The sequence below is a fragment of the Sapajus apella genome, unplaced genomic scaffold, assembly GCF_009761245.1.
Source record: "Sapajus apella isolate SASKATOON/1434 unplaced genomic scaffold, GSC_monkey_1.0 scaffold11, whole genome shotgun sequence".
Taxonomy (NCBI): domain Eukaryota; kingdom Metazoa; phylum Chordata; class Mammalia; order Primates; family Cebidae; genus Sapajus; species Sapajus apella.
Window position 1 is genome coordinate 3866389 of NW_022436951.1, and position 25425 is coordinate 3891813.

The 25425-nt window shown below is 33.7% G+C and overlaps 1 protein-coding gene across 6 annotated transcripts in view; it reads left to right on the top strand.

The window, feature by feature from the left end:
- Nucleotides 1–25425, top strand: part of RICTOR (RPTOR independent companion of MTOR complex 2) — a 141422-nt gene that overhangs the window by 99559 nt on the left and 16438 nt on the right. For 4 of the 6 annotated variants that reach the window (XM_032278901.1, XM_032278902.1, XM_032278905.1 and 1 more), the window contains exons 12-32: nt 2422–2509; nt 3027–3117; nt 3222–3288; nt 3732–3812; nt 5582–5682; nt 7421–7586; nt 7875–7976; nt 8100–8146; nt 9849–9984; nt 10406–10605; nt 11362–11488; nt 11857–12021; nt 12175–12251; nt 13034–13112; nt 15022–15131; nt 16025–16112; nt 17311–17403; nt 17760–17866; nt 18420–18649; nt 20130–21138; nt 21422–21493. In XM_032278901.1, the coding sequence (XP_032134792.1) occupies nt 2422–2509; nt 3027–3117; nt 3222–3288; nt 3732–3812; nt 5582–5682; nt 7421–7586; nt 7875–7976; nt 8100–8146; nt 9849–9984; nt 10406–10605; nt 11362–11488; nt 11857–12021; nt 12175–12251; nt 13034–13112; nt 15022–15131; nt 16025–16112; nt 17311–17403; nt 17760–17866; nt 18420–18649; nt 20130–21138; nt 21422–21493 (3236 nt within the window). Of the gene's footprint in view, nt 1–2421; nt 2510–3026; nt 3118–3221; nt 3289–3731; nt 3813–5581; nt 5683–7420; nt 7587–7874; nt 7977–8099; nt 8147–9848; nt 9985–10405; nt 10606–11361; nt 11489–11856; nt 12022–12174; nt 12252–13033; nt 13113–15021; nt 15132–16024; nt 16113–17310; nt 17404–17759; nt 17867–18419; nt 18650–20129; nt 21139–21267; nt 21935–25425 lie in introns of those variants that run through there. The other 2 variants (XM_032278906.1, XM_032278903.1) reach the window with 2 other exon arrangements.

The window sequence follows — 25425 nt, forward strand, 5'->3', positions numbered from 1 at the left end:
TGAAACTCCATCTCAAGGAAAAAAAAAAAAAAAAAAAAATAGCAAAAAACAACAACAAAAATTGAGATGAAAATATGAACTTAATTATACTTCATTCATTAAAACAATGTAAACACACGAGCATTCTCACTGTAAAAGGCTCAAGCACTACAGACTACATTTAACAAAAAGTAAATGCATTTAGTTAGGCCTTCTAATTTATGTTTAATTACATGTGGTGAGATTTTATTTTGGCAATGGTGGTTTTTATTAAATGGAGTTGTTAATATTTCTGTCTATTATGTGTATTTTAAAATTATTTGTAAGAATTTGTTTTATACAGTTAAATTGAATTTGAAGGAAAAGAGAATTCTTAAAGTGATTTTTTTTCCTTTCTCCTTAAATGTTTTTATTTAATTTTGTTTCTTCCTTTTGCCCTTCCTTATATAAACTAAACCTGGAACTGAAAAATATTATTAGAAAATATTAGCCAGGTGTGCCTTGTTTAAATGTGAAATAAAATATTTAGATAATGGAAATGGAAGGATATATTATAAATGGAAAGATCTGTAAGCAGCTTCAAACTGTTGAAATAATTCACTTATTACTCTACAGGTGGAAAAAACATCTTCTTTGGAGTCTGACCAACTGGGGTTTAACCCTCTGATTTTATTTATCTATTTATTTTAGCTCCATGACCTTGGGAAATTGCTTTTAAGTCTGTTTCTTCATATGCGCAATTAGGTTAATGAAAAATTTAAAGACTAGATTAAGTGATTTATGTAGTAGTAAGCATTCAGTACAAGACTAGATTAAGTGATTTATGTAGTAGTAAGCATTCAGTTATCCCTTCTGTAATATAGGTCTGATACAGTTTTAAAATATGATTTAATCATACCTTGGTTAATGACAGGAATATGTTCTAGGAAACTCACTGTTAGACGATTTCATCCTTTGAACATCCTATAGTACATTTACACAGACCTAGATGGTATAGCCTACTACACTACACACCTAGGTTACATAGTATAGCCTATTGCTTCTAAGCTACGAACCTGTATAGCATGTACTGAGTACTATAGGCAGTTGTAATGCAGTAGAGTTCGTGTATCTAAACTAAAATACACAGAAAAGGTACAATAAAAATACAGTTATACTGTATTATATTACAGATTAAAAATGCAACACCTGTATAGGGTACTTACCATGTGTGGAGCTTATGGGATGGACTAGTAGTAGCTCCAGATGAGTCAGTGCATAAGAAGTGAGTGAATATTAAGACCTAGAACATGACTATACCCTACTGTAGTCTTTACTGACTTGTATACTTGGACTACACTTAATTTACTAAAATTTCTTCAAAAATAATTAACTTTAGCTTACTGTAACCTTTTTGCATTATAACTTTCAAATGTTTTAAACTTTTGGCTATTTTACAGTGATATTTAGCTTAAAACACAAACATGTAGACGTGTACACAAAATTTTTTCGTTTTTATATCCTTATTCTATAAGATTTTTCTGTTTTTAAATTGTTTTAGTTTTTAAACTTTTTTGTTAAAAACACAAACACACACACACATTAGTCTAGGCCTACACAGGGTCAGGATGATCAGTATCACTGTCTTCCACCTCCATAGCTTGTCCCGCTGGAAAGTCTCCAGGGGCAATACCATGAATGAAGCTATCATCCCCTTTGATAGCCATGTCTTCTTATGGAATACCTGTCTGTGGCTGTTTTACAGTTAACCTTTTTTTTTTTTTTTAAAGGGGAGGTTTTTTGTTCTGTCACCCATGCTAGAGTGCAGTGGCATGATCATAGCTCATTGCATCCTTGAACTCCTGGGCTCAAGTCATCCTTTTGCCCCAGACTCCTGAGTAGCTAGGACTACAGGAACGTGTTACCACACCCAGCAAATTTTAACATTTTTTATAGAGATGGGGTTTCACCATGTTGTAGGTCTCGAAATTCTGGCCTCAAGCAATCCTCCCACCTTGGCTTCCCAAAGTGCTTTTTTTTTTTTAAGTGTAGGAGCGCACTCTTAAGATAATGGTAAAAAGTATAGTATAGTAAATTGGTAAACCAGTAACAGTCACTTTTATCATTATCAAGTATTATGTAATTATATATAATTATATATATAATACTTTTAAATAACTGGCAATGCAGTGGGTTGTTTACTCCAACATCACCACCAACAGTTGAGTAATACTACCCTATGACATTATGACTGCTTCAGTGTCACTAGGCAATAGGAATTTTTCAGCTTCATCATAAGCTTAGGAAGCCACCATTGTATATATGATCCATTATTGACTAAAATGTTGTTAGGTGGCAGGTGTATTAATAGTTCTGTTTTAATCATTTTTAAAATTATGTGAATGGAACATTTAAAAATCTTAAAATATTTCATAAAAATAAATTGTTTGTTTGCTAATTTAGCGAGGTCTACTTGAAGTGCTTTATGATATCTTTCGTCTTCCTCTACCTGTTGTGACTGAGGAGTTTATAGAAGCACTACTAAGTGTAGGTAAGTATTGAAGTACATTTGTATGTTTTCATATACTGTAATTTTTATTTAATGGAGACAAAGTTCCTAAAAGGAGAGTTACTAAATATTGAATATCATTTTCTTTTCTTGCTGCATAATTGTGGCAGGAAATTAATACAAAAATAAAACAGCAAATAAATTCTTAAGACTGAGAAATTTTGGTTTCTCCTTTATCAACTTGGCTTTTAGAGCAATTAAATTAATAGGAATGGGCCAACAAAGGAAGAGAGAAAACAGTAAGAAACCTATACAATCCTCAGATTATCTCATTCTCACGTTATTTGAGCCAAATGACTTAAAGTCCCAATGTCCCAAAATGAAGATTAGATCTGTGTATAGTTATATAAATAGTTTTTGTCTGTATCTTTTTGAATGTATGGTATTTAACCAACACTCTTAAAAGTTCTTTTTAGCCTGGCTAGCTGATGGTTCTATACTTATCTGAAATGCTTTTGTGATACCTAATCTTTTTTCTACCTAATTGTAACTATTTTAGATCCAGGGAGGTTCCAGGACAGTTGGAGGCTTTCAGATGGCTTTGTGGCAGCGGAGGCAAAAACTATTCTTCCTCATCGTGCCAGATCCAGGTAGAATATAAAAAAGGTTTCAGTTTATTAGAATTAGAGTTTTTATGTTAGACTGTGTAATCTATAAAACTTTATTCAAATCGTTTCTGTGCTGTTTTTTCCAGGCCAGACCTCATGGATAATTATTTGGCACTGATACTCTCTGCATTTATTCGTAATGGACTTTTAGAGGTAAGACTTATAAACCTTATTTTATTCCATTTTGTTTATTTTCTCTAACAAATCTTTCAGTCCAGGTGCAGTGGCTCATGCCTGTAATCCCAGCACTTTGGGAAGCCAAGACAGGCGGATCACTTGAGGCCAGGAGTTCGAGACCAGCCTGGCCAACATAGTGAAACCCTGTCTTGACTAAAAATAGAAAAATCAGCCAGGCATGGTGGTACACGCCTGTAGTCCCCACTACTCAGGAGGCTGACACATGAGAATCTTTTGAACCTGGGAGGCAGAGATTACACTTAGCTGAGATCTTGCCATTGCACTCGAGCCTAAGCAATAGAGTGAGACTCTGTCTCAAAAAAAAAAAAAAATTCTTTTAGAGTAAAAAATATATCTGATGCACAGTATATTCAGATGTATTATTTTGCAACAGTGATGTTATCTTTTTATTTTCAAAGGGCCTAGTTGAAGTGATAACGAACAGTGATGATCATATCTCAGTTAGAGCTACCATCCTTTTAGGAGAGCTTTTACATATGGTAAGTTTAGCAACTTCTGATTGTATGTTTCATATCTTTAATGTTTGAATTTGTAAAACAGGTCATTTTAATAGTGTTGCTTTGTGTTATCTCAAAAAGTAAATTTGCATTTTTTATGAATGTTTATCTTTGCATTACAAAAAGCCCTTGGTACTGTATCCTGAGATAGATACATACGTGCACATGTGCACACATACATGTGTACATATTTTGATTGGTTTTATAAATGGAATAAATATACAACATACAAAGTTCTGAAATTTTGACTTTTACACTCACTTTGAAAGTTCATATATTTGTCCTGTAGATCTTAATTGACTTCAGAAAGACTTCCTACCTAAGAAGGAAGAAATTGCAAAACTATGGATACCACTTCAGTTGGCTGAGAATGTACTTGATTCACGGTAGTGCCTGAATTTTAGAAGGCTTGTGCAGAAGCTTTAAATATAGTCTTGGTTGAACATTATAGTCTTTTCTATAAACTTGGAGTTTGAGGTTCAGAAGATGGTTTTTGTTTTTGTTTTCACCATGATTTTATGATTACAGTAACTTTTGGAAACTAGGAGCTAGGGAAGTGATTTGACAATTCTTTACTCTCAGCAAATCAATCAGTGAGGGAACCCTGATAGTTTGCAAGGTAGGAATTTATATTTTTAGATTACTTACTAGTTAGTAAAATACAAAATAAAAAGAACCATTTAAAACTGATTGAGGAAGAATTGATTCTGCGGCAAATCTTTTGAAATTATGTTGCAGCTTGCTGTTTTTAGCAGATATTTTTTGATTTGGTTTTTCTTTCTTGATCTCTTTTCTTCCTCCACACCCTTTTTTCCCCCCTCATAGCAGCTGGGCTATGTGAGTTAGGTAAAGAGCATTAAGCAGAATTTAATTTAACTGTCTTTTTTAAATCATTCAGTTATTTAGCTGCTTGCTGTGTTTTTTTGTTTGTTTTGTTGTTTGTTGTTTGGTCCATCTGTGAAAGAATTAATGTAGAGTCACAGGCTTTCAGGTCTGATTATTTGTCTTTTAATTCTTAAGATAGCATTTCCTGTAAGAATACCAATATTCAGAATTATTTGCTTTTATATGAAGGAATCTCTGTTAATTTCATCTTTTTCCCTTCTCCCATACCCAGGATTCCATAATTCTCTTGAAATAAAAACGCTGGTTATTTTTAGTACGGCGGTGTTAGTTCATTGCTTATTATTCTTACATATTCTGTCTTCCATATTTGATTGATGTACTTGTCTTCATTGATAGCTGGTTGGGTGGTGGGGTTTTTGTTTGGAAAGTAGAAATTAATATTTCCTATTTTAAATATTATGACCTATGGGACAAACCTATTTTGAGAAAGTAGTTTTAAAACTTAAGCCAACTCATAAATTTGGATATGACATCTAGCATTTTAAATGTTATTTTAAACATAAGTTGAGTCCTACAATGTTTTGACATATAATCCCTTCTGGTCATCTAAGAATTAAGTTTAATTTGGGTACCGCTTAAAAACCATAATATTATAGTAAAGAATCAGTGAAACTTAATGGTTATATTAATATAATGTGTGTATCTTTATATTTCATCCTTGTTGGAAGTATTATAGATATGATAAAAATATAAATAAGCATGTATTGGGGAAAATAAGTTAATTTTATGAGTAAAACTTAAGAATTTGTAATAGTCTTGAATACAGCATTATATGTGTAGGTAATCTGTAACATAAAATATTTCTACTTCTGAAAACTCATGTAAAGTGTTATGCTTCATTTTAGGCAAACACAATTCTTCCTCATTCACATAGCCATCATTTGCACTGCTTGCCAACCCTAATGAATATGGCTGCATCCTTTGATATCCCAAAGGAAAAAAGACTGTAAGTATCAGAGCTTTAGCAAAGCTTTTGTTTGACATATTTAATATTGAATTAGTTTATCTTTTCTTCCTTTTTAAAAAAATAGTATGGATAGGTTATGCTGGGAAATTCTTTTAGGGAATTTGCTAAACGAAAAATTAATGGTTCTAACAATGGTAATTTGTGTTTTAGGGTACAAACTACTAATAGTCTAATAAAATCACTTTTTTCTAGCATGTTTGTAGACAGGGACATAGGATATCATATTACTAAAAATGTTAGCTGAGAGTTTTTTGGACTCCTTTGTGTTATGAGCAGCAATTCTGGCTCTTTATGTCTATGAGCTATTTAAAATTAACAAAGCTTTACAATATTACTATTTTCTTCTATTTGCATGGTTAAAAATGTTGGCCAAGTACTACTGGGCCATATAGCAATAAGCTGAACTGTTACTACTAAAGGAGATATTGCAAACATAGAATTTATGAACAAAATTATGGTAATACAACTGTAGCTTTGCTGGAATTCCAGTGTTAATAATAAAATATGTGTAAAAGGTAAGGATGGAAGGCCTCATTGGAAAGTGCTAGCAGGAACTTAGTTTGGTTTGGTGAAGATTCTATCTAGGCCAGGAATGTCTTTTTGTGTTTGTTTTCTTTTTATTATTTTGCTATTATGATCAGAAACATTTATATATGGACCATGTTATTTATTTATTATTTGGCTTGATGTTAGTGAAATGCCATTTTTTAGCTCTTCAGAACTTTGTATTTTTGTTAAGAGTTATAATACATTTTTGAAAAGTTTAGCTTTAATAATAAATTACACTTAATAATCTCTTAATTTTCATTCTGCCATTGAATATACTGTTTAACAGACCAAATTTGTCATATAAACTGAGGGCATTAGGAGTCATCTCAGTTCTGTCTCTAGGCTTACATCAGTAATCGTAACTTTTAGCTTTTACATTAGTAGTTTCACAATGTAAAAATGTACTTTCCCAATACCTGAAAGACCTAAACTCAGGGTCGGAGTATGGCCACAAATTCCAGCGCTCATCAGAAATTCAAATACATCTCCAGAATTCCAGTAAGAATAGTCCTCTTAGAATAGTTTTATCTTTAGCTCAGTAAGCTTTCTTTACTGTTAAATACTTGCCACTCAACACATCCCAATATTGAAAAATTCTAATTACTAGAAATTCTGAAGTTGAGACTTGCTACCAAATTCTTCAAAACTGCACTTTTATGTACCACAAAGAATTAAATATAATTTATAAAAATAAACCATTTACAGTTACAGACCAATGTGGAAAATAGAGACTGTTCAATTGATACTGGGATCATTGATTATTCATATGGGAGTACAGTGAAATTATTTCAACCTCATACCATAAAGAAAAATAAGTTTCAGGTGGATTAAGGATTTATATGTGAAAAGCAAAGCTTTAAAACTTTGATAGACAATGTAGAATACTAGGTTTCTGACCTTGTAGGAGTTCCTAAAACCAATATACAAATATACCCACCACCATAGAAGAAAAGTTTAGTAAGCACATGTTCTGTTGAGTCTAAATAATTAGTATGTCTTTATAAAGTAGTGTTGATTTTTTTGTCTTTGTCTCTCTAAATTTGATGAAATAATTTATCAATAATAATTTGTAGCTTTGAACTTATATAAGCTTTAACAGTTTACCAAGGTAACCTCTTAAATTATGGTGGTCTTGTTATTGTATTAATTGAACTTTTTTTCTCATTAGGCGAGCCAGTGCAGCCTTGAACTGTTTAAAACGCTTCCATGAAATGAAGAAACGAGGACCTAAGCCTTACAGTCTTCATTTAGACCACATTATTCAGAAAGCAATTGCAACACACCAGAAACGGGATCAGTATCTCCGAGTTCAGAAAGATATATTTGTTCTTAAGGTACTGACATGAAATCATGATTTTCAACTTAAACACAATATCTTAATTTCTTAACCACTGGATTTTAATATGCATGTGTTTGAGTTTGCACTTTTCTTCATGTATATGAATATTCAGATGGCATCTGAGTTTTATAATTTAGAGCTGGGTTTTTATAACTCTAAAGTTGAAAAACATTGATCTCTCCTTAAATGGAAAAGCTATCTTTCAGTTTTTCAAATTTGAGCTTAGTTTTCTGATACGAGGAAGATTGCCTTAATTTTTCTTATTACTTTCTGATGATTTTAGGATACAGAGGAAGCTCTTTTAATTAACCTTAGAGATAGCCAAGTCCTTCAACATAAAGAGAATCTTGAATGGAATTGGAATCTTATAGGGACCATTCTTAAGGTATGAAAAGATACTTCATGGTAATGGCTTGTCTTTCATTATTAATTATACTGTATTATAATTATCTTCTATATATGAGAATTGATAAATATATATGTAATATAACATATTATGTTTTTCTAGTGGCCAAATGTAAATCTAAGAAACTATAAAGATGAACAGTTACACAGGTATGTAAGAACTATTTTGCATTTAAATTTAAAGAACTTAGATAAGGATATTATGCCTAATGCCTGCTAAAATATGTAATAATTTAAAAAATATACACATACATTTTAATTATTTCTCAATAGGTACATTGATATATTTTTTTATATGGTCTTATTTTATAACCAAAACATGTTAGCAATTTCTTTTTCTAGTTATTTACATTCTGCCTTTAGTTTTGGAATAGATGAAGTAGTTGAGATAAAAGTTTTTCAAACTGGGGTAATATCAACTATGTAGTGGGTTTTAGCCCTAACATATGAGGATAACATAATAAGGGCTTATATTTTTAATATACAGCTTCTGTTCCTGTTTGACTTTGGAGTTATCCATTCTAACTGCTGTTTACATTCTCCTTAACCACATCTTCCATAACCCATGTAAATGTTTGTAGCATGACGAACACTTTAAGCTACTATGCTGTTCTTTATTACACCCATACATTTTTACTCCTGAGTTTAGATTAACCAGCTATCAGTACTGATCTCAGAAACAGGGTCTTAGTATGTTCAAGAAATTGTTATCAACATTATTATTTGATTGCATTCTCTATTCATGATATGTAACTTAATATCTATATTATTAAGTTTTAAGAAATAGAGATAACTTACAAATTACACTCAAAAAAGCATAGTACTAACTTGTTATACTCCTTGAGAGCACAGATGATGTCTTATACAACTTTGTTTTCCCAACTCCTGGATTGGACACCTCTATTGGATTGAATTATAGTGCATGAAATTGAACTGAACTAAATTCAATAGAAGCTTAGAACATAATGTTGAAATAGTATAAATCATATCTATAAATTCATTGGCCTAAATTGCAACTTTTATGCTTGACCTTTTGCCTAATCGTGAAAAACCACCAAAATCATAGTGTATCTTACAATTATCTTAACAATAGAACATTATTGAGCCATGGGACAAAGTTCTACATAGGATACAATAGAAGAAAATTTAAGTTCCGGTGACATTCTATTTATCCAATTTTATATTCTAGCCGCGTTAAATCTGCATTCATCGGGCTAGCATCTTTCTTCTCCTTTATTTCTTCCAGCCATCTCACCATAAAATTCTTACTCCATGGAGATATTTTTTACAATGAAGGTTTTTTGTTTTTTTTGATATGAAATGTACTGTGTTAGTCTGTTCCCACGCTGCTATAAATAACTGCCTGAGACCAAGTAATTCCTATAAAGGAAAGACATTTAATTGACTAATAATTACACATAACTAGGGAAGCCTCAGGAAACTTACAGTTGTGGCAGAAGGGAAAGCAAACATATCTTTCTTTATATGGCAGCAGGAGAGAAGTACAGAGCACGGGGAAAAGCTCCTGATAAAACCATCAGATCTTGTGAGAACTCACTCCTCACTATCATGAAAACAGCATGAGGATAACCGCCCCCTTGATTTTATCTTCTCTCGTGAAATCCCTTTCACGACATGTGGGGATTGTGGGAACTACAATTGAAGATGAGATTTGGATGGGAGCACAGCCAAACCATATCGTGTACCAAACACATTTAATATATTTCTTGCCATTTATCCCTATGGTTCAGACCCAAAACATATTCGGAAAGCCTTATTATGTCATAAACAATGGTTAAGATTCTAAAATAATTGCCTTTTTACCTTTTTGCTACTTGTGTTTTGATTTTAGATTTGTACGAAGACTACTTTATTTTTATAAGCCTAGCAGTAAATTATATGCCAACCTGGATCTGGACTTTGCCAAGGGCAAACAGCTCACGGTTGTAGGTTGCCAGTTTACAGAATTTCTTCTTGAATCTGAAGAGGTGAGCATTCTGAATATTTTCCAGAGCAAATTTTTTTTTATTGAATTTGCTTTCCTTGCCCTCTCTCTGTTTCCACCTTTTGTTTTGCTTTTATTTCTGAATATGCATAAGCTATATTTAGAAATGTAGGAAATGATCCCAGACCTAGAGTTGAATCTTGACTTAGTCACTAGTTATGAGACTGGGCAAGTTATCTGCCCTCTAGAAGACTTGGTTTACTCTTCTGTAAAATGGAGAATAATATCATCTCCATGCAGCATTGTGTTGAAGTGGATTAAAAAACAACAGGTACTCACTGATTGATAGTTATTATTGGTAACTTCATCATTATTACTAAATTTTTGTACTTGATTGAGGTTAATTTTTCTAATTGTAGATTTTGAATGCTTTTCTCACAGTATCACAATGTATTTACTTTTAGGATGGGCAAGGATACTTAGAAGATCTAGTAAAGGATATTGTTCAGTGGCTCAATGCCTCATCTGGAATGAAACCTGAAAGAAGTCTTCAAAATAATGGTTTATTGACCACCCTTAGTCAACACTACTTTTTATTTATTGGAACACTTTCTTGCCACCCTCATGGAGTTAAAATGCTAGAAAAATGCAGTGTATTTCAATGGTGAGCATTCCTAGATTTTGTTGCAATATATACATAAACTTTATTTTTAATGTAGTCAGATATGGTATGCATTTTAGTCCATGTACATATTTGGTTGTTTTATTTTAAATTAGCATTATCTTTGCTTTAATGTTCTTTTTTATATGATAGTTGTTATTAAATGCTTTCTTTCAGAAAAGCTTGTTTATATTAGGAATGTTAAAAACATGCATTGAGGCCGGGCTTGGTGGCTCACTCCTGTAATCCCAGCACTTTGGGAGGCCGAGGCGGGTGGATCACAAGGTCAAGAGATCGAGACCATCCTGGTCAACATGGTGACCAAAAAAAATACAAAAATACTAAAATTACAAAAAGTTAGCTGGGCATGGTGGCGCGTGCCTGTAATCCCAGCTACTCAGGAGGCTGAGGAAGGAGAATTGCCTGAACCCAGGAGGCGGAGGTTGCGGTGAGCCGAGGTCACGCCATTGCACTCCAGCCTGTGTAACAAGAGCGAAACTCCGTCTCAAAAAAAAAAAAGCATTGAATTGTCTTCGTACCCTTCCCACTCCAACATTCAAAATAGTAACTATGTATGACAGTTAATGTGTTAATTGATTGTGGTTATCTTCACAGTGTACGTGTACATCAAATTATCTTGTACACCTTGAATAATACAATTTTTGTCATTTATACTTCAGTAAAGCTGGAAAAAATATTTGTTGAATTGATATATCAATATAGTAATTTCTTGTAACCTTTCTTCTTCTTTTTTTAAAGTCTCCTTAATCTTTGCTCCTTGAAAAACCAAGATCACTTGCTAAAACTTACTGTTTCTAGCTTGGACTATAGCAGAGATGGATTGGCTAGAGTCATCCTTTCCAAAATTTTAACTGCAGCTACTGATGTGAGTATAACATAGCCAGTAAAACTGTATTTTTATAACCAGTTAATTCACTACTTGATGATTTTAGGCTAAGTAAAATTAATTTTAAATTCTAAGAAGATGATATGGAAATTGAGTTTACTTTAAAATTTTAGTTTCTCCAAGGAACTCCATATAATACTGATATTTTTTATATCAAGGGGAAGAAACTGTTAGATAGAAAGGGAAGTATTTTATTTTACAAGACCAAAAAAGTATTCGAATCAAGGGCTAGACCACCAATTCCAGTCTTTCTTCCCTTTTCAAGTAGCGCGACTATCTCAAAGTAAAATCAAATAGACTATTTATGGTGAAGTTTTTTTTTTTAATGTATTCATTTATCTTTATAGGCCTGCAGGCTCTATGCAACAAAACATTTAAGGGTATTATTGAGAGCTAATGTTGAATTCTTTAATAATTGGGGAATTGAGTTGTTAGTGACCCAGCTACATGATAAAAACAAAACGATTTCTTCTGAAGCTCTTGATATCCTCGATGAAGCATGTGAAGACAAGGTAAAGGTTTATTTTTTAATAATTTAATACTTAAAAAAAATACTAAATTGACAATTACTTAAAAGTATAATACATAATAGGCATTTTGGAACTAAAAAGTTTGCTATCTTTCTGCAAGTGTGATAAATGATAAATAATGATCATCTCTTTTAGGCCAATCTTCATGCTCTCATTCAGATGAAACCAGCTTTATCCCACCTTGGAGACAAGGGTTTGCTTCTCCTCCTGAGGTAAAATTTTCAGTTACATTTTTTGTTGTGTTTTTTTTTTTTTTTTTTTTGGCAGTGTATATTAAAGATGGATTCAAATCCAAATAGGAAGTACGCTAAAGAGCTCACCTTTTAAGCTCTGAAATAAACCTAATTTTGACCTTGTACTTCCTTTAATATTGAAGCATTGTCTTTTCATTGTTTTGGAGTGTTTTTTAAAAAATCTTTTGGTCTCTTCATATGTTTCATGACATTTTCCTTTTTTTTTTCTTTCTTTCTTTTTTTTTTTTGAGATGTAGTCTCGCTTTCTCATCCAGGCCTGAGTGCAGTGGTGCAATCTTGGCTCACTGCAACAACCTCTGCCTCCTAGGTTCAAGCAATTCTCTTGCCTCAGCCTCCCAAGTAGCTGGGACTAAAGGCATACGCCACCACACCTGGCTAATTTTTTATATTTTTAGTAGAGATGGGGTTTCACCATGTTGACCAGGCAGATCTCAAACTCTTGACCTCAGGTGATCTGCCCGCCTTGGCCTCCCAAAGTGCTGGGATTATAGGCGTGAGCCATCGCACCTGGCTGACATTTTCTGTATTGTGATTGGGTTCATGCACTGTTGCAAAGATTGTGAAAATTTATTTGTGATTGAAGTTATAATAAATTTTAGTTGACCTTTTAAGAAGGAAAGTTGACTTTAGGAAATATTCCTAAAGTCTTTTAGCTCCTTATACTTTAAAAAATTTTAGTTATTTTAGCCTCTTAGACTTGCCAGACTCAATGTAAAACTATTGCTTGTTTTAATTTACAGATTTCTCTCCATTCCGAAAGGGTTTTCCTATCTGAATGAAAGAGGTTATGTAGCAAAACAACTGGAAAAGTGGCGCAAGGTAATTTCCTATTGAATAATGTTGAATTTGTGTGTTTTTGTCTTTGGAAGTTGAGTTGTGAATTTAGAGGATGTTTGTTTTTTTTTTTGAACTACAGTTATTTCTTTTATTCTGAACTTTTGACTGTGTTCGTTCTGTTGAAATTTTGTTCTCTACTAATTTGATTTTATAATCTAATGTGTTGGCCATACTTACTTCTTTCACTCTTGGGTCCCTTATATAACCTATGACTTTGCATGAACCCTTTTAATCTAAAACTAAAGTAATTATTTTTAATGAAAGAAGATTGAAAACAGTTCTACCAAAAAAGATAAATCATTTATTGAAACTTCATTTTAGGGTACTTCTTTACCTAAATCTGAGAATCAGCTTCTTGCTGTCATAGGGAAACCTAAGAAAGGGAGTAGTTGCTATCATACATACTAGGGAACTCTGCTAAGAAGGGAGTAGTTTGGAAGAAGATATGAAACAGCATTTCTTTAGCTGTTGATTGCTGTGGCTTCATTATTTTGTTTGAAGTATTGTAAGTCATCAAAGCATCTTGGACACCCATGGTCAAAATGATCTTTACCAGTATAAGTGATTTTTAGATTTTTCATCATTTCAGATCAGTTATCCTGTTTTCTCTTTTTTGTTAACATAGTTGCAGATTCTTTTTAGTGTCATTATTGAGCCATATTTCATAAGAGATGCTCCTTAAATGGACTAAAACTTTGAAGCATACAACTTAAGGCATGAAGTCTTTTAGTATTTGAGGAATTGTAGAACTGAGACAAGATGTGATAGGTTTGTTTCCTAGAAGATGTTTAAATCATCATAATACAATTTATTATACAGAATCATAGTATTAGAAAATTGCTTAGAATTTTTGTGCAGTGCTTGCAAATAATAAGTATAAAATAGAAGAGCTATAACAAAGGCATATGCAAGTGTATAAGGGAACACAGAGGAGAGATTAATGATTCTGCCTTAGGGATTATCAAAAGAAATGTTGGTCAGACACAATAGAAGATGTGATACTTGAAATGGTCTTGAAGAGTAAGTCGGCAAATAAATTGGAAGAAGGATATCCAAGGAAGAGGGAGTAGGATAAAGCTGTATAGATTATTGGAACATTATAGACTTATGAAGAAAGTCATATTCCAGTGTAGTTGGGACTAAAATAAGTGTGGAGTGGCAAGATGGGTCTGGAATAGTAAATTAAAGCTAGATTGTCAAAGGCCTCATAAGCCACATTGTATCATCCTAAGGGATTTCAGTTGTATATGTAGTGGGAAATCCTTAACAGATATTTAAAGAGTTATCAGAGTTATACTTTAGTAACCTGACAGGTTGCAGTGAAGAGGTGGAATTTTGATCATCAAAGGGAAAGTCTAGGAATATTGACACAAGTTTAGAAATAAGACTTGATGAGTGCCTGAACTTCCCTGGTAGTTAAGTTGCATAGAAAAGGACAATTTTCTGGGCATTTTCAAAATAAGATGGACAGAATTTGTGGGCTGGATACAGTAAATGAGAGGTCCAACTTGGCTCATAAGGTTTTTAATTTAATGACTGAATTATTGGCTCACTATTAAGAGATCACATATGTAAAAAGTGGTTTGCTAAGATTAGGATAATGAATTTTCAGTATGTTGAACTGGCATTGCCTGTGCGATAACCAAATGATGGTATCCAGGAAATACTTGAAAATGTGGATCTGGAACTCAGATTTGTGAGGAAAATGGCAGATGTGGGGGTCATCAGTATATAGTAGTAATTGAAACCTGAGCCAAAAGCTTATGGGTATGATAGAACATTTGCATTCATAATACCTTGATCTATCTATCCTTTGCTAAGTATCTGACATATTAAATTTAGTGACTGTCATTGTGATACTATGTGCAATTAAAACAATGTTATCTTCTAGGAATATAACTCAAAATATGTTGACTTGATTGAGGAACAACTCAATGAAGCACTTACTACTTATCGGAAGCCTATTGATGGTGATAACTATGTTCGTCGGAGTAACCAAAGGTGTATACCCAGTGCTAGTTCTCAGTTATCAAATTTAAAACCAGTTCATCATTAATTATTTTTTAACATTTCTGAGTTTTTGTACATTCAGTTTCTTACATGATATAGGAAGAATCTTAAGGCGCATCATTAATTGCTCAAAAATTCAGTGGCATTCATGGCTTGTTGAATACCCTTACTGATAAAGCGTTCAGATATACTCCATGCTGGCACCCCAGTCTGCATTTCTAGCCCTAGATTCTCTTACCAGTACTTTGAGATCTGATAAACTGTTACAGGTTGAACATCACTTATCCAAAATGCTTGAGTCCAAAATTTTGCATAAATGTACTCTATAGTTTCATGTGTATTTATATTATTTTGTTTGAAGTATTGTAAGTCATCAAAGCATCTTGGAAACCCATGGTCAAAATGATCTTTACCAATATAAGTGATTTTTAGATTTTTCATCCAGAAATGTTTTGGATTTTGGAATTTTTCCGATTTTGGAATATTTGCATATATATAATGAGATATTTTGGGGATGGTACCCAAGTCTAAACATGAAATTAATCTGTGTTTTATGTACACCTTATACATGTAACCTAAACATAATTTTATACTATGTTTTAAGTAATTCTGTGCATGAAACAGTTTGCGTTAAATGCTAATGTTTGGAATTTTCCACTTACAGGGTCATGTCAGCACTTGAAAAGTTTTGGATTTTGGAGCATTTTAGATTAGGGATGCTCAGCGTATATTTTACCTGAGAAATCCTCATTCCTTCTTTCATATTTTCATTTATGCTGGAGAGTTTTATGTAATTTTATTTATCAAATACTTATTAATACTTTTGTTCTAATTAGCATTCTTAAATTAGCCAGGAGGCATATTAATCATCTTTATTATACTAGATTACAGCGTCCTCATGTCTACCTGCCGATACATCTTTATGGACAACTAGTACACCATAAAACAGGCTGCCATTTGTTGGAAGTACAGGTAAGGCATAATTCATTTATTTTAAGTAGCTGCAATAATAATAAAAAAGAAACACCAAAATCGTAATGTTGCTAAAATATTTCCTTTGTAAAAACTGTTCAGAAGCCTTAATATCACTGACATAATTGCTTTTAAAGTCACCTATTTTGTAATTGACTTATGCATTCTATATTTATTAACCTTAGAAATATTAATAGTCTTGCAATGCATTAACTGACTTGTGTATGACTTTTTGAATAGCTAGTTATGTAGAGTAAGCAATCTAATGAAAGTCTGAGTTCTTTTCTTACAATTTATTGGAGAAATTCAGATCTCCAGAAACGTACAGAAAAAGTGAGTTTTTCTTCCACTCATTGGGAAGTTAAACTGAACCTGATAGATTCAGTTATCTTTGAACAATAACTTGAAAATTGCTGGTTGTGAGCACGTTTTATCTCATATACTTCATGGAATGTAACAGGCATAGGCAAGCAGTTCTTTGAGTTATTTATGTTTCTGACTATGCCATGCAACTGTTTTCAATAAATGTAACCTTTCTCTTATTTTATAAACAGTTATAGGAATATTTGTGCATGTGACAGAACAATAGTTATTTACGGTTTAGTTCCTTTTTGTATCAGTATTCATCTCAAGAGCACAAAATTTTGCGTAAATGTACTCTATATATAGTTTCATGTGTTTTTATATTATGTCAGAAAACTATTGGGACAGGTATTTTCATGTAAATATTTGAAAATTTCACTAAAAATTTAAATGATTTTCTCAGCGTTATTACTTACATAGTATGGTAAAACCTAAGCACTAATTCACTTTGTATTTAAAAGAAGTATTATTTTTTAGTAATATTAAGTGCCAAGTACTTTTGTAAGCACTATATATGCAATAATTGATTAAATCCTGAAACCTTTTGACACAAATGTTATTATCACTCTTCTAGATATTAGGAAATCAAAGGATGGGGAGATGAAGTAACTTGCCCAAGGCCATGCAGTTAATAAGTGATAATTCTAGAATGTGAATTCAGAACTCATGTCCTAATGCTCCTTCTCAAGAAATTTTAATAAAATTATTTAGAATTTTAAGTATGCAAAAATGACAAAAAGCAAACTTTACATAGGTTTTATGATGCAATAAGAAAACATATTAAATACATAAATATATTATTACTCATATGGTAATTTCCTTTCTCTTTCTCCAGAATATCATTACAGAACTCTGTCGTAATGTTCGTACACCAGATTTGGATAAATGGGAAGAAATTAAAAAACTGAAAGCATCTCTTTGGGCCTTGGTTTGTAATAAACACTTCTGTAAGATCTTTGCAATTTTTAGATTTCAGTTTTTTTTAATTTATATTAAATAGATAAAAATTGTTTTGTTTGGAACTTCTTAGATTAATATTCAAGATGGGATTGTTCTTGCCAATTTAAGTATTTTCTCTATGTTGAAGAATAGATGGTTAAACTACGAGTTTTGTTGCTAAGGCAGCTAGAATTAACCAATGCCTAATGTTTTTTATTTGAGGACGTTTTTACATTTTTTTTCTCTCAGAGATGAGGTTAAATTTGTTTCTTGGTAGCTTTCCAAATCTTTTGAAAGAGTTACTCTTGTAAATATATTTGATGTAAGTGATTCCTTTTCTTTCAGGGAAATATCGGCTCATCCAATTGGGGTCTCAATTTACTACAGGAAGAAAATGTGATTCCAGATATACTAAAACTTGCAAAACAGTGTGAAGTTCTTTCCATCAGAGGGTAGGCCATTAATTCAGAAATCTTTCTAATGTTGACGTCGGTATTTACAAATGGATGTTAGGGAAAAGTATTTTATGATTAAGTGCAGTTCTAATTATCATTAAGTTCTAATGATATAAGATTATTAACTGTTTTAAGTGAAACACCTAAACGAACTCCTTGTTTACTATTATCATTTTATTTTTATTATGATATTAAAGTTTACCTTGTAGGTAACAGGGAAGATGTAGTATTTGTGTATAGATATTACGGTAGTAGTCCAGTAGCCCAACTATTCCATATTTATAATAGAAAAGATAATACATGTCTTTTTTGCTCATATTACATTGTGTTTTTATTTTGTTGTCATTACTATTTTTATTGGAAAGGTTTGCTTTTTTTTTTAATTGCTGCTAATTTATTCCTAACTAGTTTTAATAAGTTTTTTTTCAAAATGGTTATTTTAGTGGGTTTTAGAGAAAGTTCAAAGTACATATAGTAAGTGAATCCGTGATTGCTTTAAGCAATCTCAGCTTGGAATTATAACTTACTTTACTGCATCTTTTATATACAGGACCTGTGTATATGTACTTGGGCTCATAGCTAAAACCAAACAAGGCTGTGATATTCTAAAATGTCACAACTGGGATGCTGTGAGACATAGTCGCAAACATCTGTGGCCAGTGGTTCCAGATGATGTAGAACAACTCTGTAATGAACTGTCATCTATCCCAAGCACTCTGAGTTTGAACTCAGAGTCAACCAGCTCTAGACATAATAGTGAAAGTGAATCCGTGCCATCAAGTGAGTATCCTGACAGGTTTACATAAAGTTAGCCAATGTTAACATTTATATTTGTGTTTTAAAATTTAAATGTATATGCAACATTCCTGATTTGCTTTTTTCTAAGATAATTACTTGGCAACAATAGCCTCTTGGAGAATGTGTATCTTTTCATAACACAGACTCTAGTCACCAGCTTACATTGTTCTCTCTCCTTATTTTCTAAGTAGGTTTTGAGAATTCCTACAAAGTTATATAATAAAATCATGTGCCAGAAGAACCAATCCCCCTTTTTTTGGCAGAAAAGAAACAAATATAATAAGCATTTATTTGTCTACCTTCTTTAAATTTAATCTTTTTACTCATTTTTCAGATACAGGGATTGTTGAGCCAGAATGTATTTTTAATAGATATTATATTCACATCTTCATTTTAGAGAAAAGCACTAAATTTTAAAATAGTGAAATTGTTAACAGAGTAGCAAAAGTAATTATATATAAAATGATTTGTGGTTTTAAGTTCTGTGCTAAGTGGTGTTAGGTGTACAAAATGTAAGGCATGGTTCTTCCTTTTAAGAAGATAGTGTCAGATTTATCAGACTGTGTATGTCACCAAATCTGAGATGCCATGAATTTTGAAATGTACCAATATTTTATGTACCACAAAAGAAAAAGTTGCCTGTTAAACTAGGACATACTACTATTGCAAGATGCATCCTGATTTTAGAATCAGATTCTGTGTGAAAATAGAAAAGATTAAATATCAAAAGTATACATCTCAGAATTGACAAAATATAGAAAAAAAATTGACAAAATACAGAAATGCAATGCAGTATGCAAATTCACTTAGGATTTTCTTTTACCTTCTTTCAGAATATATTTGAAGTAGTTTGTAATTATTCAACAGAAAAAAAGAAAAGAAAAATCCTACAGATGTCATTAGGCACTCACTTAGGTTACATCTTCTAATAGAGCTGGGCACTAAATTGAGTTTCTTAGTATCTAAAGTAAAATGGGAAATAAACAATGTAAACATGAATTTAAAATGTTATCACATGGTTCTCTGTAAGTATATTTCAAGATTGGGAATTCATTTCTTACAAGATGAATTTCTCCTGCCTATAGTAATTTAAAGACGAATTACTAGGAATCTGTAGTAACTGAGTAAGCATCCATGATCAAGTCTCCGTTTTCCCTTTAATTTCATCTTGAATATTTGGAAAATCAAATTAACTTCATGTAACCTGTGCCATACTGGGTCTTAGAATAATTTTTCTTTGGAAATAACAGGAGATCCTCATAAATTACATAATTTTACATTTTACTCAAGTCCAAACTGGGTTTCAAGAAAGATATTTTCAGGTAGCTGAATGGTTTAACCCTTTGTTTTTTAATTTTTTTCATTCAGATGACTAAAAACAATTTCATGAAATGTGATGTCACCAATAGTTATGAATTTGTCATTTTATTTGTACTTTTATTTATCGATCCTTCAATCATAGGTATGTTCATATTGGAGGATGACCGGTTTGGCAGCAGCTCTACTAGTACATTTTTCCTTGATATGAGTGAAGATACAGAGCCAGCATTTTATGACCGATCTGGACCCATAAAGGATAAAAATTCATTCCCTTTCTTTGCTTCTAGTAAACTTGTGAAGAATCGTATCTTAAATTCGCTTACTTTGCCTAACAAAAAACATCGTAGTAGCAGTGATCCAAAAGGAGGGAAACTGTCAACTGAAAGTAAGACAAGCAACAGGCGAATCAGAACACTTACGGAACCCAGTGTTGACTTTAATCATAGTGATGATTTTACACCCATATCCACTGTACAGAAAACATTACAATTAGAAACTTCATTTATGGGGAATAAGCACATTGAAGACACTGGTAGTACACCAAGCATTGGAGAAAATGACTTAAAATTCACCAAGAATTTTGGTTCAGAGAATCACAGAGAAAATACGAGCCGAGAGAGGTTAGTAGTAGAAAGTTCAACAAGCTCACATATGAAGATACGTAGCCAAAGTTTTAATACAGACACTACAACAAGTGGCATAAGTTCAATGAGCTCAAGTCCTTCACGAGAGACAGTAGGTGTAGATGCTACAACTATGGACACAGACTGTGGAAGCATGAGTACTGTGGTAAGTACTAAAACTGTTAAGACAAGCCACTATTTGATGCCACAGTCTAACCATCTGTCTCTCTCCAAATCAAACTCGGTGTCCCTGGTGCCTCCAGGTTCTTCTCATACGCTTCCTAGAAGAGCACAGTCCCTTAAAGCACCCTCTATTGCTACAATTAAAAGTCTAGCAGATTGTAACTTTAGTTACACGAGTTCTAGAGATGCCTTTGGCTATGCTACACTGAAAAGACTACAGCAACAAAGAATGCATCCATCCTTATCTCACTCCGAAGCTTTGGCATCTCCAGCAAAAGATGTGCTATTTACTGATACCATCACCATGAAGGCCAACAGTTTTGAGTCCAGATTAACACCAAGCAGGTGAGCAAATGTATGTTTAGAAGTGAGCAATAATGGTTGCATTTTAACAGATTTAAATACAAAAGGTTAACCAGGTTTTACACTCTAAAAGCCTCATAACTAACCTATTACAATTGTTTACTATGGTAGGCTACAAGCTCCTTGTTACCCGATATGACTTGAAATGGATTCTTGCAGCTGCGAGGGGGGAAGAAATCTTATAGGCCCTGAAAGTAAACATACGTGCTTTGCAAAGGACATACAAGTCACAAGCTTTTTTTTATTTATTTCTCGCTTCTGCAAGGATCGATTTTAAAAAGAAGCATGTCGGGGGAATCAGGAGCTTAAGACCTACAATAACAAACAACCTTTTCAGGTAGGTCAATTTAAGGCTCCAAAAGTTGACCTCTTTATTATTATTTTTTTTTAAAGATAACTGAAAATTTCAGTGAAATTATTTTCATTTTAAGTAGCTGTGATTATTAAGTAGGAACCTAATAAACACTAAATGAATTACTTGGTCCTCATGACTTGGGAGGGATTTCTATACCATATTTAGATTGTGTCAAGCTTGTCAAAGTCAACAGTTTCGATTTTACTTTTAAAAGATATGCAGTATTAAATTTGATTGTTGCAGAAATTTCTGTACCTATAATTTTTGTTGTTGGGCCAAATGCTTCTAAACAACTTTCCTTAGCTTTAAATTATTCATTTACATTTATGTAAGTGGGATAATATATGTCAGGCACTTATATGTCAACACTATATGTTAGAATAGTGTGGCAATGAAAGTTAGCTGTTATTTAAAAATTTTTTTTATTTTTTCCCATTTATTTTTTATTGCATTTTAGGTTTTGGGGTACATGTGAAGAACATGCAAGATTATTGCATAGGTACACACGTGGCAGTGTGATTTGCTGCCTTCCTCCCCATCACCTACATCTGGCATCTCTCCCCTTGCCATCTCTCCCCAGCTCCCCACCCCCCACCATCCCTCCCCTGTTTCCCCCCAACTGACCCCAGTGTGTAGTGCTCCCCTCCCTGTGTCCATGTGTTCTCATTGTTCAACACCCGCCTGTGAGTGAGAACATAAGGTGTTTGATCATCTGCTCTTCTGTCAGTATGCTGAGAATGATGGTTTCCAGGTTCATCCATGTCCCTACAAAGGACACAAACTCATCGTTTTTGATGGCTGCATAATATTCCATGGTGTATATGTGCCACATTTTCCCTGTCTAGTCTATCATTGATGGGCATTTGGGTTGGTTCCAGGTCTTTGCTATTGTAAACAGTGCTGCAATGAACATTCGTGTGCACGTGTCCTTATAGCAGAAATATTTATAATCCTTTGGATATATACCCAGTAATGGGATTGCTGGGTCAAATGGAATTTCTATTTCTAGGTCCTTGAGGAATCGCCACACTGTCTTCCACAATGGTTGAACTAATTTACACTCCCACCAACAGTGCAAAAGTGTTCCTATTTCTCCACATCCTCTCCAGCATCTGTTGTCTCCAGATTTTTTAATGATCGCCATTCTAACTGGCGTGAGATGGTATCTCAATGTAGTTTTGATTTGCATTTCTCTGATGACCAGTGATGATGAGCATTTTTTCATATGTTTGTTGGCCTCATGTATGTCTTCTTTTGTAAAGTGTCTGTTCATATCCTTTGCCCACTTTTGAATGGGCTCGTTAGTTTTTTTCTTGTAAATCTATTTTAGTTCTTTGTAAATTCTGGATGTCAGTCCTTTGTCAGGTGGGTAAACTGCAAAAATTTTTTCCCATTCTGTTGGTTGCCAATTCGCTCTAATGACTGTTTCTTTTGCTGTGCAGAAGCTGTGGAGTTTGATTAGGTCCCATTTGTCTATTTTGACTTTTGTTGCCAATGCTTTTGGTGTTTTGGTGATGAAGTCCTTGCCTACACCTATGTCCTGAATGGTTTTGCCTAGATTTTCTTCTAGGGTTTTTATGGTGTTAGGTCTTATGTTTAAGTCTTTAATCCATCTGGAGTTAATTTTAGTGTAAGGTGTCAGGAAGGGGTCCATTTTCTACTTTCTGCACATGGCTAGCCAGCTTTCCCAACACCATTTATTGAACAGGGAATCTTTTCCCTATTGCTTGTTTTTGTCTGGTTTGTCAAAGATCAGATGGTTGTAGATATGTTGTGTTGCCTTCGAGACCTCTATTCTGTTGCATTGGTCTATATCTCTGTTTTGGTGCCAGTACCATGCTGTTTTGATTACTGTAGCCTTGTAGTATAGTTTGAAGTCTGGTAGCGTGATGCCTCCTGCTTTGTTCTTTTTGCTTAGAATTGACTTGACTATGCGGGCTCTCTTTTGGTTCCATATGAAGTTTAAGGTGGTTTTTTCCAGTTCTGTGAAGAAGGTCATTGGTAGCTTGATGGGGATAGCATTGAATCTGTAAATTACTTTGGGCAGTATGGCCATTTTCATGATATTGGTTCTTCCTAACCATGAACATGGAACGTTTCTCCATCTGTTTGTGTCCTCTCTTATTTCATTGAGCAGTGGCTTGTAGTTCTCCTTGAAGAGGTCCTTTAAGTTCCTTGTTAGTTGTATTCCTAGGTATTTTATTCTCTTTGTGGCAATTGTGAATGGAAGGTTGTTCTTGATTTGGCCCTCTTTAAGTCTGTTATTGGTGTATAAGAATGCTTGTGATTTTTGTACATTGATTTTGTATCCTGAGACTTTGCTGAAGTTGCTTATCAGTTTCAGGAGATTTTGGGCTGAGATGATGGGGTCTTCTAGATATACAATCATGTCATCTGCAAATAAAGACAATTTGACTGCCTCCTTTCCTATTTGAATGCCCTTTATTTCTTTTTCTTGCCTGATTGCTCTGGTTAGAACTTCTAGTACTATATTGAATAGGAGTGGTGAGAGAGGGTATCCTTGTCCGGTGCCACATTTCAAGGGGAATGCTTCCAGTTTTTGCCCATTTAGTATGATATTGGCTGTTGTTTTGTCATAAATAGCTTTTATTATTTTGAGATACATTCCGTCAATACCTAGCTTATTGAGGGTTTTTAGCATAAAGGGCTGTTGAATTTTGTCAAAGGCCTTCTCTGCATCAATTGAGATAATCGTGGTTTTTGTCTTTGTTTCTGTTTATATGGTGAATTACGTTTATAGACTTGCGTATGTTGAACCAGCCTTGCATCCCCGGGATGAAGCCTACTTGATCATGGTGGATAAGCTTTTTGATGTGCTGTTGCCATCGGTTTGTCAGTATTTTTTTTTTTTTTTTTGAGACAGAGTTTCACTCATGTTACCCAGGCTGGAGTGCAATGGTGCGGTCTTGGCTCACCGCAACCTCCGCCTCCTGGGTTCAGTCAATTCTCCTGCCTCAGCCTCCTGAGTAGCTGGGATTACAGGCATGCACCACCATGCCCAGCTAATTTTTTGTATTTTTAGTAGAGACGGGGTTTCACCATGTTGACCAGGATGGCCTCGATCCCTTGACCTCATGATCCACCCGCCTCGGCCTCCCAAAGTGCTGGGATTACAGGCTTGAGCCACTGCGCCCGGCCTGGCTTGTCAGTATTTTATTGAAGGTTTTTGCATCTATGTTCATCATGGATATTAGCCTGAAGTTTTCTTTTCTTGGTGAGTCTCTGCCGGGTTTTGGAATCAGGATGATGTTGGTCTCATAAAATGATTTGGGAAGAGTTCCCTCTTTTTGTATTGTTTGGAATAGTTTCAGAAGGAATGGTACCAGCTCCTCTTTGTATGTCTGGTAGAATTCGGCTGTGAACCCGTCTGGACCTGGGCTTTTTTTGGGTGGTAAGCTTTTAATTGCTGCCTCCACTTCATACCTTGTTATGTGTCTGTTCAGGGTTTCGGCTTCTTCCTGGTTTAGGCTTGCGAGGAGGCACGTGTCCAGGAATTTATCCGTTTCTTCCAGGTTTATTAGTTTGTGTGCATAGAGTTGTTTGTAATAATCTCTGATGATGGTTTGAATTTCTGTGGAATCTGTGGTGATATCCCCTTTATCATTTTTTATTGCATCAATTTGGTTATTCTCTCTTAATCTGGCTAGTGGTCTGTCCATTTTGTTGATCTTTTCAAAAAACCAGCTCCTGGATTTATTGATTCTTTGAAGGGTTTTTTGTGTCTCTATCTCGTTCAGTTCTGCTCTGATCTTAGCTATTTCTTGTCTTCTGCTAGACTTTGAGTTTTTTTGATCTTGCTCCTCTAACTCTTTGGGTTTTTTGTGTCTCTGTCTCCTTCAGTTCTGCTCTGATCTTAGCTATTTCTTGTCTTCTGCTAGACTTTGAGTTTTTTT